An 18,416-nucleotide genomic window follows, 5' to 3' on the forward strand; every position below is an offset into this window, starting at 1 on the left:
GATAGGTAACTCACTCACTCACTTACTCTTCCTTTAGTTTTTTTATATGTTGGTACTAGCCAGTTGTCACTTTGTATGTGGATTGTATCCTCCAAACATAAGCTGTAATATTGGTGTAGTGCACCCCCTTAAGGGCCACAGATGAACTGGGATCCCCCACTCTGCACAGCCAGGCACACCACATTTTCACAGGCACTCTAGAGTCACAGAATGGTCTGTGACTTTGTTTTTGTTATTTGAGGCATAACCTAGATAGGATCGGGAGGTTATGGGATGCCCACTTGACTTCAACAACAAACTTCAGGGACACTCTTCTCTATATACAGTTCCACTTCTTTCTCCAGCACTCACTTGTTTGTAGAACCCAGCTGGATCACTGTGAAGATCTGACAGACACTCAGTCAGATTAGAAGTAATGGCTCATTGCAGGAAGGAACCCAAGGCCCCCCTTGGTTGCGTAGCAAGAATTTACAGTGTCCAGCTTGTATCACTCCTGTGGCCACTGATCTCAGCAACAGCTCTTCTGGCACTGCCAACGCACCTAGCTTTCACTAGCCCTCCAGGCTAATTTCTCCACCACAGTCCTCTAGACTGAAGCCTCGTACACACGACCGTGTAACTCGACGGGCGAAACACATCGTTTTCCTCATCGAGTTCCTTGTCAGACTGGCGAGGAACTCGACAAGGCAACTTTCTCCATTCCCATCGAGGAAATAGAGAACTTGCTCTCTTTTTGGCTCGTTGAGTTTCTCAACAGTTTCCTCAACGAAAATGTACACACGACCGTTTTTTGCCGAGAAACTCGTCGTGTGTACGAGGCTTGACACTCACCAGCCCACCTGGCTGACTCTTGGGAGATCTCCCAGTAGTGCTGACCTGCTCCTGCTGTCCTCTCTCCTTGCTCCCATGCCTCCAGGAAGAGCTTCCTCCCTGTGTTTTGGCAGGATCCATCCAGCATATGAGCCCTGACCCAAGGTCACCCCCCAGACTAGGAGGGGAACACTGAGGGCCACCAACAGCCTCCTCAGCACTCCATCTTCATATTCCACCTGACTGCCCCTCTGGCATGACTCATGCCTAATTATGAGGTGGCCTGCCCACTGCCAGTCTTTTACTGGGGATTGGCTGAGGTTCTCAAATATTCCAAGCATCTCCAACTGTGTGGGAACAGTTTGGGGATGGCCCCTTCCTGTTCCAACATGACTGTGCACCAGTGCACAAAGCAAGGTCCATAAAGACATGGAAGAGGGAGTTTTGGGGTGGAGGAACTTGACTGGCCGGCACAGAGCCCTGACCTCAACTCACTAGAACAGATTTGGGACAAATTAGAATGGAGATTGCGAGCTAGGCCTTCTCGTCCACATCAGTGCCTGACCTCACAAATGAGCTTCTGGAAGAATGGACAAACATTCCCATAGACACACTCGTAAACCTTGTGGACAGCCTTCCGAGAAGCGTTGAAGCTGTTATTGCTGCATAGGGTGAGCCAACTCAATATTGAACCCTACATACTAAGACTGGGATGCCATTAAAGTTCATGCGCGTGTAAAGACTGGCATCCCAATACTTTTGACAATATAGCTGAAGTTTAGTGAAACATTTAATCATTTTTTTTTTTTGCAGAAAAGCACCATCGATTTAACCTACTTAATGAAGTGTCTTCCATATGTTGCGCGCTGATGCCTTTTATAGAAATCCTCTCTTCAATAATTCCAGTCCTCTTTACAGAGGTGAACTTCTGATGCTTATTGAGTTAACTTATTGGTTGCATGTGTGTAAAAATCTCATCTAGAGTCTGCCACTAGGCCCTCCTCTTCTGATCCTTCCACTCAACTCACAGAATTTCTTACATTTTTTTCAAGCAATGCAAAAACGTTCCGTGAGTGGAGGTGGGGGGTCCTGTCATTAATCTGTCTCCCCTCCACTCAAAGAACATTTTGCATTATTTAAAAGGAATTCAAGTAAATCTGAAAGGAGGATAGGGTGGTAGAGGAAGGCATTGTAGTCAGAGAGTCTGGATGGGAATGAGTGAGAAACTTGTAAAGCGCAACACATGCGAACTGAATCGCCTCTGGGCGCTGTTTCCATTTTCATGGGCAAGGAAACCCCTTGACCTCAGAAGAGATGTGTTTTAATCTTTCTTGTGAAGGCCAAGTGGTCTGACTCCAGTCGGATGGTGGTTGGTAGTACATTCCACAGGCGAGGTCCCTGGACTGCAAATCTTCAATCTCCTTTGGACTTGTATCTGGCTTTGGGTATCTGGAGGAGGTTTTGATTGGTGGATCACAGAATGCGATTGGTGTTATGGGCTTTTATTTTTTCGCATAGATATTGGGGGGCGTTTCCTTGAACACACTTATGCGTAAGGCAGAGTGCCCTGAAAGTGAAAGACCTTGAAAGATTAATTATAACTGATTCCTATGGATTACTGCAGTTTGCACAATGCACTTGTTCTTTGAGCTGCAGTATAGATCAATCAACCCACCAGTTGATGGACTTCTGTCTGTGGTGAACCTTAGGGACAAGGGGACCCTGGTCCTCCACTGGTTTGGGGCTTTGTAGGGAGTTGTGCCTCGCTGCTGATTTGAGGCTACTTTCGGATAAGAAGGTATGAAATACACACATATATATCACACTAGCTAGACAATTCTAGTTATTGCAGTATGATGGCTTTGCAGCCGACAAAAATAACATCAGACAGAACTATTTCTTTGTGATGTGTTCAGTACAGTTATTGAATTTAAAGTAGTGCTTGTAAACTGAAGTGAATTGGCAGCATATATTGTATAATATTGATTAATTCTCATGTTAATGTCAGAAAATGGTTTCTTTCCCAAAACCCAAGAGGTAAATAACACATGTAAGTTCAGTTTCATAAAATTGCCTCTAGCTCAAGTTTACCAGGATGTCAAGCACATCTAAGTACTACCCAAACATGCCGTTCTCTGAGCTTTCTATAGGTTAGCAGTGACAGGTCCCCTGAGGTGATCCAGAGGAGGTAGAATACAGAAAAGTGACATCTGTGCTCTAGTGACACCTATCTAAGCTCTTGCGGTTTGAAAGACATGCATTGTCTAATGCTTCAATGTCAGTGTCTGAAATCTGTATATAGGCAAGCATACCCATTTCAAACTGTGTCATTTCATGACTGTGGTTAAAGAAAATATATTCAGTTGATTAATGCATGGAGAAAAAGCATATATCTAGAAAAAAATAGCTTTTGCTCTAGCTTTCAGAAATGAGTTTCTCCAACATAAAAATGTTTCTGTCTGTCAGTGTCTGTCTTACCACCTCCACTTTGAGGCAAGGAAAGCAGCAACATTCGAGATTTCTTTTCCTTCCAAAGATAGTCTTTATAAAGCAAACTTTTGGTCTTATAGAAAACTTATGCTGAAAGTGATAGAAGGCTCCAATTGCTGACCTTTCCTTTTGCGGGGCCGTCATGCAGATACTCTAATTTTTTTAAGGGGTTGTAAAGGTTTTTTTTGTTTCTAAATAGGTTCCTTTAAGCTAGTGCATTGTTGGTTCACTTACCTTTTCCTTCGATTTCCCTTCTAAATTGTTTTTGTTTTCTTTGTCTGAATTTCTCACTTCCTGTTTCACTTCCTGTTTCTCCCCAGTAAGCTGTTCAGTAAGCTGTTCTGGCTGACTATCCACCGCTCGGATGATGGTGGCAAGTTTACTGAGGAGAAACAAAAAGTGAGAAATTCAGACAAAGAAAAAAAACACTTAGAAGGGAAATCAAAGGAAAAGGTAAGTGAACCAACAATGCACTAGCTTAAAGGAACCTATTTAGAAAATAAAAAACAAACCTTTACAACCCCTTTAATCACAGTCTCAGTCTCCAGATTAGATCTTCTAACATCACACTGCCTTTACTTGCTTACTTGCTGCATCTTTGTTCCAGGTCAGTAACATACAGTTGTGCTCATAAGTTTACATACCCTGGCCATCTCAGTCTCCTGACCTCAATATCATTGAGCCACTGGGGAGATCTCAAACATGCAGTTCATGCAAGACAGCCCAATAATTTACAGGAACGGGAGGCTTTTTTCTAAGAGGAATGGGCAGCTTTACCATCTGAGAAGATAAAGAGTCTCATAGACAAATACCACAAAAGACTTCAAGCTGTCATCGATGTTAACTCTTTTCTTGTGAGGGAGACACAAACTTGCTTAGCCTCCTGGACAACTTGGTGCCTCCTCCTGGCTGGACCCTGGAATGCTTCCTTACACCAGCATGCTGCAGACTCTCCTTGCTGCTTAGGCTTAAACTATTTTTGGGCTCTTCCCCCACCTTCTGAGCACACCCCCTCAGGGATTTGTGGTCCCATAAATATTCAACCTACAACCTCTGCTTTCTCACTCACATGTTCTGAAAACCTCCAAAGAGGTCCAGTGGAGCCAAACTAAATTTACCTATCAACTTTACCTAAACTCAGGAGGGTGCTACACATACAATGAACATCAGCTAAACAATTATCTCTAGTTTTATAAAGACTGAGGAAGAGTTGGAACCACTGGTCTTTATTGCTGTCTTTGTCACAAGTTTTTAAGTTAGCCATAGATCGATTGAAATTTTGCCAGTTTGGCAGGGAGCAGCTAAATTTCGATCCAGGCGCGGTCTCTTCCGTTCAACAGAAATTGGTCTAACGACTTCTGTTGAACGAACTTGTTGGGAAATTTTCCACGATCAGTGGCGGCAGAGGGGATCGTGCATTCTGACAGCAGGGATCTCTGCTGTCAGTGCAATGACTCAATGGGGAGGATTCATGTGTCCACCTTGACTGTGCAGATGGAGGAATTACAATTTTAACAGCTGTACACAGATCAAGTTACCTGACTTAAAATTTTACATTGCTGTTGTGTTTAATTTTTTTTACATTCATTATCAGGTTATACATTAAAATTACATTTTATAATGGGGACACGGACATGAACAAAAATTATGGCTGAGCTTCTTCCTCATTTCCACTATAAATAGACTTGAAAAAAAAAATGTTTTGGCCAGGGTTCAATTTTAAAGACCACCTAAATTTTTTCACCCATCCTCAATCCTCCCCTTTTCACCCCCCAAGCCCCCAAACAATTTTTATTTTGTTTAAATCCCATCATAATGATTTTTTTTCCTGCAGTTTTCTGGACGGTCTACTTACATCACAAATCCTTCTCTTTTCTTCTCTATTGGCAGCCGTCTTTACGGCTGTGCTGTGAGCCCAGGCCACAATATTCCAATCAGAGCTGTTTTTTTTAAACACCCTGGGCCCTGATTTAACCACTTCAAGTCCAGGACATTTTGAAACAGCCTAAGGATGTGACGTGGTTAAAGCACTAAAACCATATGATCAACATGACTGACAACTAGCACTTGCAGAAAGACATCAAGATACAATCTCCCATACGTCCTTGTTTTGAGCTTCACAGTAGTTCCATAACAGTGTGGCCCCTGTCGTCCTGGAAGTAGTATGCAACCCAGGGATCAGAGATCAACAGCTACTGTAATCCTAAGTCCAAGACAGGTGTTTACTTTGTGACAAATTTATTTAAACCAGGAAAGGAAATAAGGCATATAAATTGTATGGTTGCCAGACACTTGACAGTTCTGTGGAAAACATGCATTTAGGCTCAGTAGCTAAACGTTTTGATAAGGTAATTTGTGAGTTAAGATGTCTAGAAATTTTCTTGCACAAGTTCTTTTTTTCAGGCCCAGCAGGCTGTAACTTATTAGTGGGATTCACGTTGTTTGGTTTATTTTGTTTTTGTGACCATGAAATTAAGCTTCATGGTATCATGTGAGCAGAACACAAAGAACAGATGTTTTATTGCATCAGAAAGTTTTGTTATCAAATTAGCTGTTTTAGTGTTACATTAGAGAAGATGAAGGTCATAAATAATCACCAAAATATAAAATCACAGCATTCGTTTACAATTAAATGCCACAAGCAATTTTTATAGAGTTGTTATTTTGCTCATTACATTTGTGCTTCCTACAGTTCTACTTATTAGTCATAAAGCTTTGCAGGTTATGAAAAACATTACTTTTAGTAATATTCCAGTATACATTTGTGTGGCAGCTAAAATATCTAAATTAAAGTTATCAGTTATCAGCTGCCTAATCTATCGATAAAAAAAAGGACGTAAACATTTATTGCTCAGCTTGAAAGATGGCAGGACATGTACTAAATCTGCTTTAAGGGTGGAATTACAAAGTACTAGAAGGTACAATTTAATAAATGACAATTGTCAGTTTAAAGGCAAACTCTACTTTTGGTAAGAAAATAGATTTAATATATTGCTACACAATCAATTTTCTAAGTTATTTTTATGAAAATGTACCTTTCAATTTTAAATACAAACCATGGATTTTTTACATCAGCCAAAAAAATTCACATAATGTTTGCTCTCATGACATGGCTTATGTAAATGTCTCAGAAGCCTGCACAGAGCATGAAGCCAGATTGCAGGCATCATGAAATTAATTATTTTTGTGAGATGCTTACTAGACTGCATTAATGGGTTACCTGCTATAGCAGGGGTGCCCAACCAGTGGCCTGAGGGGCCTCATGTGGCCCGCAGAGCCCTCTGATGTGGCCCGCGACCTCCTGCTCTGGGATGGAATAAAATACAATACTGTTATTAAAGGTCAGTTTATTACTAAAATCACAGTGTATATCTGTTCTGCAGTGGTTACTGGGCTGCTTTCAAACTGATCCGCAGGTGCAGAGTAGTGCACCCAAGGGTTACCTGCACTGAGCCATAGGCCCCTTTTGCACAGTCAGTCAGACCCAATTGGACCCTCCATTCCCCTCTAAGGAGTAGCAGATGCACAACGCCTACCTCCAATCCAATCCGCAAAAAAAAAAAAAAAAAGTAGAGTGAGCTCTATAGAGTAGCATTGTGGCCCCCAAATGGTTACCAAATCGCTTAGGTGGCCCTCACTCTTCAAAAGGTTGGGCACTTCTGTGCTATAGAATACATGATAATGATTCAATAAACACATACAATTATATAGCAGATCAGTTAGAGTAGTACAATACCTCAAATCATTCACATTGTTAGTATAAATGACAATGTCTTTGATTCTGAGGCCCCGTACACACGACCGAAAAACTCGACGGGCAAAACACATCGTTTTGCTTGTCGAGTTCCTTGTTCGGCTGTCAGAAAACAAGTCGAGCCAAATTTTCCCATTGCCCGACGAGGAAATTGAGAACATGTTCTCTATTTGGCTCGACGAGTTTCCCAACGGGTTTCTCGGCAAAAAGTGTAAACACGACCGGTTTTCTCGGCAGAATACGTCTCCCATCGAGTTTCTTGCTGGATTCTGTCGAGAAAACTGGTCGTGTGTACGGGGCCTAACTTTTGAATGGAGAAATATTATTTGCATACATTTACGTCTTTGTACGAATGTGTGCAATTTTGATTACAGAAAATTATCTAGTAGACACATTTCCTTCCTTATACAATTATTTTACTTGAACAATCAATGGTCACTTGTATACCTATAGTATAAAGGCATGCTGAAGTTGCAGCTCTTCTTATTAAACCTTTGAGATAGGTTGATAATAACCGGTGCAGTCGTTCTTCTTCTGGAACTTGGGCAATAACCATGAGAAAAAAGTGAGCTGTTGGAGAGCAGTGTAGAGATATGACAACTTTGCAGGAGAATGGCAACATTTGACAGCATGAAAGGGGATAGAGGCGGAGACTAAAACTTTAGATAGTAACACCTGGATATGACACTCTGGACCCAAGCATCTGAAATGCCTTGGAACCAGATGGCTGTGATGGTCAATAGGCACCCCCCATTCTGATAAGTGTGACATCCCACCATTCTGGGGAGGAAGTGCACATCCCAGGTATGGAAAATGCGGACTTCCTTAGTCATTAGTGTCTTGATCCTGGAGTATGGTCTCTTGACCCTGAGGTATTTTCAGCTCTCTGTCACAGTAGCAGACACCAGATGTGTACCTTCTGGCGTCCGGATTCAACATCACACTTTTTTTTTTGTCCAGGTTCAGACATCCTTGGGCCATCACAGTTAATACTCGGTGGGATCAGTTCAACACGATCTTCACCTTTCCTCGTTCAAAGCTATTTCCTCATCTGCCCCACAGAATTGAGATGGAGGGTATTTTGGTGCTTCTGATCTGGGCTAGAAGTACTCAAACATACCCATGCTCCTGGAAGACCTTCCATGGACACTCCTGGATCATTCAGATGTTTTGTCCCAGAGGCCAAACACCCTCCTGCTTCTTGGTTCCTAGCTTCATGACTTCATGGCTTGGCCTTTGAAGCCAAGATTCTGAGAGACAGTAGTTATCCCTACACTATATATTATATATATAGTGATCTGGTACATATAATGATATGCCAATGGGATGTTTAAGAGATACAGCATGACACAAGTGTAAAAAAAAATATTTTATTAGGAATATCAAGCAACAAAAAGGTTTGTGCCACACAACATTAACAACCAGCTAATTTATTATGGAAAATTTAAAGTTGTAATTACATATCTTATTCATGAACAATTATCCATTTGTGTTTCCACGAAAATGGAAAAAGAAGGTGCATCACAAATTTCTTCCTGTTTTGTGAATATCCATTCACTTTAGCAGGAGTGGATGCTACTAACATGGTGCCTACTAAAAGTCAGCTTAAAAAACTAGTTTGAATTGAGGGAAAGATGAATGCAGCAATGTACAGACACATCCTTGATGAAAACCTGCTCCAGAGCACTGTGGACCTCAGACTGGGGCGAAGGTTCATCTTCCAACAGAACAACGACCCTAAGCACACTGCCAAGATAACAAAGGAGTGACTACAGGACAACTTTGTGACAGTTCTTGAGTGGCCCAGCCAAGCCCAGACTTGAACCCGATTGAACATCTCTGGAGAGATCTGAAAATGGATGTGCTCCGACGCTCCCCATCCAACCTGATGGAGCTTGAGAGGTCCTGCAAAGAAGAATGGGAGAAACTGCCCAACAATAGATGTGCCAAGCTTGTAGCATCATACTTGAGGCTGTAATTGGTGCCAGAGGTGCTTCAACAAAGTATTGAGCAAAGGCTGTAAATACTTATGTACATGTGATGTCTTTGAAATCTTCGCAAATTAATTAAAAACAGAAAATTACAAACAAACTTCTTTCACATTGTCATTATGGGGTATTGTTTGTAGAAGTTTGAGAAAAATAATGAATTTAATCCATTTTGGAATAAGGATCTAACATAAAAAAATGTGGCAAAAGTGAAGCACTGTACATGCATACAGCCTCCTGCAGTCTGGGGGCAAGATAAGTCTGATTCCTTCACATCTTGTAAGTTGTGTACTACACACTGGTTTGGGTTCAAGGTGGCCTGGATGGCAGTTAAAATAGATCTCTATTTTGGGGAAACTAAGACAAGTTTTGTTAGCCAAAGAGATATTGCATATGCACAGCCAGGCAGGTAGCAACATTACAAACACCCCTTAGAGTCCTGAGAACCCCACCCCACCTCACATCTACTTCATGCCACTTAGCAGCTGAATGGACTACTATAGTGGTAGATCCATCTGTGCCTGAATTATTGATGCTACGCTATGCCTGGACACAGTGAATAAAGATTCACTGTGGCCATACCCAGAAAGCATTTAATTGTAATGCTGAGCTAACAGAATGAACGGATCCAGTTCAATAGACAGAGGAAAAAAAAAAAACACACAAATCGAAAACCTCCATATACACTATCCTACTATCCCACAGTTGATCAAAAAAAACAACAACAATAAAGCTCCAGCGGGGGAAACCATCCTTCCTGATCCCCTACAAGGCAATCGGATATTCAGACATCAATAGAAACTATATCACATATATAAACTTTCCTTATTCTATTCAGCTGAATTAACAAAAAATACATTAGTTGGAGTTTGCTGTTAATGAGTAGAATAAACACTAATATGAGAAAAGATTGTCTGCAACTCCTTGCTTGCTCTTTAAAATCTTCATAATGTATTGATTCTCCATAAAAGACACAGGAACAAACTGCAGATGTAAACGCGTTTCAGCCTTGTGGGCTTTGTTCACTACAGGCTATGCTGAAACGCGTTTACACCTGCTGTCTGTTCATATGTCTTTTATGGAGAATCGATACATTTTGAAGATTTTAAAGAGCAAGCAAGGAGTTGCGGACAATATGTTCTCATGATTGCTATTGCAGCTGTGTGTGTTTCCACAAACGGGTAGCTCTGACATTTTTTCTGATCTTATTGGGTAGCAACACCCTACCTCTGTTCTATTTAAATACTAATATGAGGCTTTATCCCAGATGCAAACTGTCACACATGCCTACAAATCTATCACTATATTTCCCATATAAAATAATATACTGTATCTAATCATATACTCTGTAATCTGTTATAAGTGTAAGTGTAATGGGAATACAAACAAATAACTTTTCTACTTTTGTAAAATTCCATAGACAGACACTGTTCAATGGGTTGGCTTTTTCCTTGTACGGTGTTCTTTAACATGTCTTTCAATTAATGATGTAATTTGTCAGACATACATTCTACGTTTCATTAAATTTTTTATGCTATAATTTGATGTTCCAGTCGAAGTGACTTGTTTAAGTGATCTGAAATGGGCATTTTGGAATATTGTCTGGCACTCAGTTTTCGCATTGTTTTATTCACCTCTGCATAAACACCCAGCTCTGGTCACCAAAAAGAGTAGACTTTATCTAAATGCGTTGGAATTCCTCTAATAGCAATCTGCCAGCTTAGATGATTCATCGAGCTCCCAGTTTCTATTGCTTGGATATCTTATTCAGCAAAATCTTTGCATGAAAAGTGGAGTAGAGGAATAAAAGATTAATTTAAAGGACCAAATGTATCCATGTTTTGCTTCAATTTAAGTGGTGATTTTTTAATCATACTGATTTGTTTTTCAAAGCCCATATTTTTCAAATCACAGTGTTGAATACATGTACTGTATATTTCTTTAAAAAGACAGCGTCCTTTACAAAGATGAGTTGTCAATTAATCATTCACTTCACTTGTATCTTGAGAGCACATTTGATTGGTGTTTGTGTTGTTACTGTTTCAGTTTTTACCTGCCAGAAGTATCCTCGTTGATATACAGTATGTACCACAGATTTTTTTTTTTTTTTTTTAAGTAAACTACAAAGTTATGGCAACATTTAATAGAAATAAATTCTAAGGTACCCCAGTACACCTTTAGTTGATCATCTTTCCCACCACTGCTAGTCCTTAAGATTTCAAAACTGAGCTCTGTCAGATAGGATGTGGGAGTGTGGTAAGGTGTGGGGGCAATAGCTAAGCTGATTTAAATACTGTCTTTCAGAAAATCCGATTTTGAGGGTTCTGACAGTGCACTGTGGGGAATTAAGGGGATGTATGCAGAGGCATTTTATTGTGTTTCCTATAAATACTATATACATTGACTTTCAATGCTGTGAACAATGAATTTGATAGCTTTTGATGCTGAGAATTTGGTTCCAATAACAAGTATACTATTATTCCTTCCCATACTACTATACACTGAACCTAAATCTGCTCCTTAAAGTGATTGTAAAGCTTTCTTTTTTTTTTTAAATAACAAACATGTCATACTTACCTCAACTGTGCAGCTTGTTTTGCACAGAGTGGCCCCAAACCTCGACTTATGTGGTCTCTCAGCGGCACTCGCGGCTCCACCCCTCATCAGATAACCCCCCCAGGCGAGTTGTAGATAGAAGGGCTGTGGATGATGGAGGTATGTAAACTGACCACGGTGTTAGGGCTCAGCAACTCTGATACACTGTGGTCAGTTACATCGGGGAGGGTAGAAACTGGCAGGATCAGACAGGTTTTTTAGGTGTTATAGGGGGCCAGATGACTAAGCACAAGCACTGTGCTGTATAAAATGCTTTAAAGGAGCAGGATCTATATATATATATAATATATATATATATATATATATATATATATATATATATATATATATATATACATATACTGTATAATATATATATAATTTTCAGGTTAACAAACACTTTAAGCTGTCTATGACACTTAAACCCGCAGACTAAAGCAAGAGATTCACTTAAATGCTGCCAACACCAACTGAATACACTTACTTTTTCCACCCTATGCTCTATTTGACCACTGGTAACAAATAGAGAATGCCTACACAGGTCTGAGGATTCTCTCTTTTCAGACATGTGACGGCACTGAGTGCCTAAATCACTATCTCCAAGCATCAGTAATGTCACATGGGAAGAAGATGACCAAGTCACATGCACCCCATACCTGGAAGTACTGAAATTTAATTTTTTTGCGGTCATGCGCAACAATATAACAATATATATATCAGGGCTCAAAATTTCAAGTCCTGAGCTACAAGCCAGGCCTCAAGAGTTACTCGCCACCAGTTGCCCCACCTAATTCATACACTGCCCTGCTCCTAATTGCACCCGTAAACACGCCCTCGTAGATTATCTCATGGAATGACAATGTTTTATGCAGAATCAAGTTACAAAATTGAATATTACCAACAACAACTTTAACAAAATGGGACAGGGCACTGGGGGCAGACCAGAGGGACAGGGCACTGGGAGCAGACCAGAGGGACAGGGCACTGGGAGCAGACCAGAGGGACAGGGCACTGGGAGCAGACCAGAGGGACAGGGCACTGGGGGCAGACCAGAGGGACATGGCACTAGAACTGGGTCTCTTCCCCATTCTCTTGCTGTCTCCTCTGCAACTCCCATCTATCCTCTCTCTCTCTCTCCCATTCATCTCATCATCAGGAGCCTGTGTGTGCGGCTCCACGCTTGCATGTCCCCACTTCCCCCTTTTATTCAGGCTGGAAGAGAGGAGAGGAGCTGCAGCACAGCGGGAGGGAGTACAATCCAGCACTGAGATCCACACAACTGCACAGCCATTGACACCATAGCACAGCGCACAGCACACATTGAGACCAGTCTGTTCACAGTGCTCAGGCTGAACTGTTGGACACTTGCACAAGGAGAAAAAAACTGCACAAACTGGAAGGCTGCCGCTCTCATGTCAGGGCAACTTTCAGTGAGCGCTGCACCGGAGTGGTAATTTTAGCAATCCTCCACCTCACTCATTACTTTCTGCTCTCCAGCTACATTGGTCGGGGCCTGGGGGGAGGGGGCAGGCTCAGCGAGGTCATACTGTTAGGTCCCATGGCTTAATGAAAATTGTAAGGAGAGCACCTGTGTACTGCTCTGCCTGTGTGCGGCTCACCAGACTACTTTTCCCGAGCATGCACCTTTCCTCTTCGGCCGCCAATCTCATCAGGACTCTAAGTGTAGGCAAAGATTGGAGGGAGATTGCTCATGCAGCCCTGACATCACTCGCCCCCAGCTTAAATCCACTCGCCAAATGCTAGTAGGCGAGTGGAAATTTTGAGGGCTGTATATATATTATAAAAGTATTACAGATAACTACCATATATTGGACAATGGGAAAAAAAAACCTTTTCATATGATAATGTACAGACATTGAATAGTAAAGTGTCAAAATGCAGAATGTAGCATGTCGAGTACAAAAAGAGATGCACATTGCTGTCATTAAAGGGAATATATTTCTTTGCCCTGCATAGGCAAAGCACTGGTTTAAAATAACCCAACCCTACAAAATAACCCTTTAACCTTAGGCCTCATACACACGATAGGTTAACCAGAGGACAACGGTCTGAAGGACCAATTTCATCGGTCAAAACCCATCGTGTGTGGGCCCCATAGGTTATTTAACCTTCGGGAAAAAAAAGCCAACTTGTTTTAAAATTAACCTACAGATTGGTAACCGATAGGTCAAAACCAATCGTTAGTAGGCACAACCATCGGTTAAAAATCCATGCATGCTCAGAATCAAGTCGACGCATGCTTGGAAGCATTGAACTTTTTCAGCACGTCGTTGTGTTTTACGTCACCACATTCTGACACGATCGGTTATTTAACCTATAGTGTGTAGGTGTGACGGACCATCAGTCAGCTTCATTGGTTAACCTATGACAACGGTCCTTCAGACCGTTGTCCTCTGGTTAACCTATCGTGTGTACGAGGCTTTAAATTCAGCATTAACCATAATGCCCAATGTAACCCCTTCAAATCCATACTTACCTTGCCCTTGTGAATTATAATGCCTGCCATCTGATCACCTGATCACCATAACCATCTGGCTCCTGCACCAAAAACAGTTGGCATGCAATCGTCAATCCCAAAAGTACCTACTTTGGTTAAATCCTCATAATTTTGTAGTTTAGTTCACTAGTACGGATCGAAAAAAGAATAGATTTTTTTTTATGAATACGATTGTCGTATCTATGCGACTGATTCATAGAATCAGTTACGCATAGATAGCCCTAAGATCCGACAGGTGGAACTGTGTTACACCGTCGGATCTTAGGCTGCAATTCTAGGCCGACCGCTAGGTGGCGATTTAATTGCAGTCAGCGTAGAATATGCAAATGACTAGTTACGCCGATTCACGAACGTCCGCTTTGCCCGTCGATCTAAATTTACGTTGTTTCCGTAGAGATGCGTCGCGTAAAACTAAACATGCCCACTAGGTGGTCTAAGCAATGTTAAGTTTAGCCGTCGTTCCCGCGTCAAAATTTTAAATTTCACGTCGTTTGCGTAAGTCGTCCGTGAATCGCGCTGGACGCCATTTACGTTAACGTCGAAACCAATGACGTCCTTGCGACGTCATTTAGCGCAATGCACGTCGGGTAATTTGACAGATGGAGCATGCGCAGTACGTTCGGCGCGGGAACGCGCCTAATTTAAATGGTGCCCGCCCCATTTGAATTAGGCGGGCAAGCGCCGAGCGGATTTACGTTACACCGCCACAAGTTTACAGGCAAGTGCTTTGTGAATCAGGCACTTACGCTGTAAACCTGCGGCGGCGTAACGTAAATGGGATACGTTACGCCGCCGCTGCGCAACGTATTTGCCTGTGAATCTGGCCCATAGTCATTTAGATGCCCACAAGGAGTTCTTAGTAAATATTTGTTATTTGAAATGGGTCTGTAAGGCTGGGTTCACACTACGGTTTTCCCGTCCGTCAGCCGCATACGATTTCAGTATTGAAAACGTACGGGCCCGGACGGGAAAACGTATAGATAGACAATGCATTGCAAATCGTATGCACTCCGGGTGCGTACGATTTGCTGGAAAAACGTTTTTTAAACGTACGCAAAACCGTGTTCAACCACGGTTTTGCGGCCGTTTTTAAAACAGTATGGCAAACGCATACGTTTTTCTTTAACATTAACGTCAATGGAAAACGCACATATGTGCGGTTCCATACGTTCCCGTCCGTTTCAGCCGCATACGGTTTTTCATATAAATCGTATGCGGCTGACGGACGGGAAAACCGTAGTGTGAACCCAGCCTAACATAGAAACCTTTAGCAGTGCTGGTCTCTGAAAAATGTTTTTTTTACAGAAGGGCACAAAATTCAACAACATTCTTTAAATGCTGCCAACCTAGTTTTTTTTTAGGCAATTAAGAGAGAGCAATAAAATTACTACTGTTGTCAATAAGATGAATAGTGTTCCCATTATAATTGTCAGTGTAATGAATAGTTCCCTTTTAATGATGTTATTTAGAGGAATTGTGCTCAATTCTTGGAGTCAGTAGGAGGAATAGTCCCTGATTAATGGTGTCAGTGGAAGGAATTGTGCCCCACCATTGGTGATAGACAGAGAATTAGTGCCCAAATGGCCAGTTAAATGCAAGCAAAGGCTGTATCCATCCCACAGGCCACAGTTTGAGGACTACTGTTCTAAAATATCTGCATTTTTATATTTGTACTTTAATTGTAATGTAGCTTATTGTTTGTTTTTTGTTTTTCATAGGATTAAGCAATGGGTTGAAAAGATGCAAAATGATCTTGTAACACTGGCAAGAACAGCAAGTGGTGTGGATCAGCTTGCAGAGGTAAGTAAACAGCGTTGCCTTCCAGTGCAGCAATTTCAATATACTGCATGTAATATACAATATGCAAAACTGTGCAAGATCAATGTTGGTTTTATGTTGTTTTTATCATGTCAGTCATTCTGTATCGCCATAAGCACTGGGTGCATGCACTGAGCGGGAGATGTGGAAGATATGTGTGAACACCTTGAATAACAGCAAGCCTTTTTAGGCCCAGCTCATACAATCTGGATAGTAAATCGGCAGTTTGCAGTGGTCTTTTTAAAGAACACCCCAAGTTTGTTGAGAAATACAATAAATCTAAATCTATTTTGTTATTTACAGTTTTTAGGAGTTGCAACCATGGGAGCAGCACTTGGCTTGTGAACTCAAGGAAGGAATTTCAACTCCCCTGTATTATACCTTTGGTTGAGAAACTTTTTTTTTAAGACTCCTGTGTGTATGCTGAGGCTGCAACTTTTCTAGTAATATTATTGCCAGCAACAGGAAAACTAAGATTACTCATATGGTCTCATGACTTCACTCCTTTCCAGTGAGCGAACAGCAAAAGAGCAACACCTCACTCATTAGGGAACAATGCTATTGAAGCAGATGAGTATTCTCTTCCTGAAGGTTAGGCAGAGCCCTTCAGCACATCCACAAATGCATAAAATCGAGTACAACCTCATTCTCACCTAGGTGAGAAAGGAGCACAACAAAGTCAAAAGCACTTTGAAAAAAAATATTATCTTATTGTGGAATAGGGATGGAGCTGGCACAAGATGCAAATACTTGTTTTTTGGGGTGAAGATGCTTGGATATCTATACATCATCCAGATGCAACATTGGTAATTGATTATTGTAGCACCATAATAAGTCAATCACTTAATAATTTAAAGAACCAATCCAACATCCAGCAAAATAATCTTAAAGCGTGCCTTCTTTCGTTTGACGCGGAGAAGGCGTTTGACCGGGTCAATTGGCAGTTCTTGCGTCTTTCTCTTGAACAGATTGGCCTTGGTCCCGCCTTTGTGTCCAAGGTTATGGCGCTATACTCCCGACCCTCGGCCTCTGTTCTGGTTAATGGCTCCTCATCATCTCCGTTCCATATATCCAACAGTACCCGCCAGGGTTGCCCTCTATCGCCCCTACTTTTTGTACTGGTGATAGAACACTTAGCTAGGGCCATTAGGCAGAATTCCTCCATTGTGGGGATTCAGACACCCTCCGCTATCCACAAACTCTTCCTTTACGCGGATGACCTTCTGGTCTATATACAGCAACCGCACACGTCCCTACCCTCATTGATGCATGAATTCCATAGGTTTGGTGAGTTTAGCAACTTTAAGTTGAACATGTCTAAGACAGAGGCCCTCAACATTTCCTTACCGCCCTCTACCCTCGCCAGGGTTAAGGCTAATTTTCCCTTCCAATGGGGAGCCAAAGGTATATCCTACCTGGGGATAATGATCCCCTCTAATTTGTCGGATTTGTATGCCCTTAATTACCTGCCTATGCTAGCCCGAATTAGAAAGGAATTAGATGCCTGGCGCCCCTCCTCGTTTCCCTGATTCAGTCGCATTAACTCTCTGAAAATGGACACCCTGCCTAAATTGTTGTATTTGTTTCAAACGATACCCATCTCTGTCCCTAAACACTTCTGCACTTTCCTGCGCTCCATGTCCATTCGATTTATATGGAACCAGGGCCTATCACGTATTCGCTACACTTTGCTCACTTATCCTAAAACATGGGGAGGGCTGGGTCTCCCGGATTTCGAATTATACCATAGGGCGGCATTGCTATCTAGGGTCCTGGAATGGTTCCCTTGCCCCTTCCCTAAAGCATCCACCTCGGTGGAAAAAGATCTGTCCCCCGATGATCTGCGGGCCTTTTTATGGGGCTATGGACGGCAATTAAACTTGCTTTCCTCGTCATCACCCCTAACACTCGCTGCCTTAATTCTCTGGTATAAAAAGGGTCTACTGCCTCTTCTATCCACAGACCCCTCGCCCCTTACTTCGTTGTTTGACCACCCTTCTCTGCCTCAGGGAATGGGGTCCAATATGGTAGGCACATATTCACGGTCAACCTGGCCTGTAGCGAGTTCCTTTGTAGATCCCCCTCTTGCTACCCCCGTTCTACCGGGCTCCTCAGGAAATTGGCTCACGGCACTCCGTATATCCTCCTTCTGCTCTGACTTGTTTTCTTCTTCCCAAATTCATAGACCTCTAACGGGATTTGAGCAGCTGTGTTCTCTCTCAGAAATGCCTAGGCATCTGCTCTCTATGTACTCACTACAACATGCATTGCTACACGATCAACTCCCCCCTTACACTAGGAGGTGGTCCACAGAGCTGGACAGGGATCTCTCTTTAGTGGATTGGCAAAAATCATTCCACTTTACACACAAATCTTCTATTTCCTGCTATTCTCAGGATTTTTTTTTTAAACTCCTCTCTGGATGGTACAGGGACCCTAAAAC

The 18,416-nt window shown here is 42.0% G+C and overlaps 1 protein-coding gene across 8 annotated transcripts in view; it reads left to right on the forward strand.

The window, feature by feature from the left end:
* CACNA2D1 (calcium voltage-gated channel auxiliary subunit alpha2delta 1) overlaps positions 1-18,416 on the forward strand; it is an 856,738-nt gene that overhangs the window by 163,701 nt on the left and 674,621 nt on the right. For all 8 annotated transcript variants that reach the window (XM_040343442.1, XM_040343444.1, XM_040343443.1 and 5 more), the window contains exon 2: positions 15,874-15,955. In XM_040343442.1, coding sequence (XP_040199376.1) covers positions 15,874-15,955 — 82 coding nt within the window. The remainder of the gene's footprint in view (positions 1-15,873; positions 15,956-18,416) is intronic.

This window comes from Rana temporaria, chromosome 3 (genome assembly GCF_905171775.1).
Source record: "Rana temporaria chromosome 3, aRanTem1.1, whole genome shotgun sequence".
In the NCBI taxonomy this organism is placed as follows: domain Eukaryota; kingdom Metazoa; phylum Chordata; class Amphibia; order Anura; family Ranidae; genus Rana; species Rana temporaria.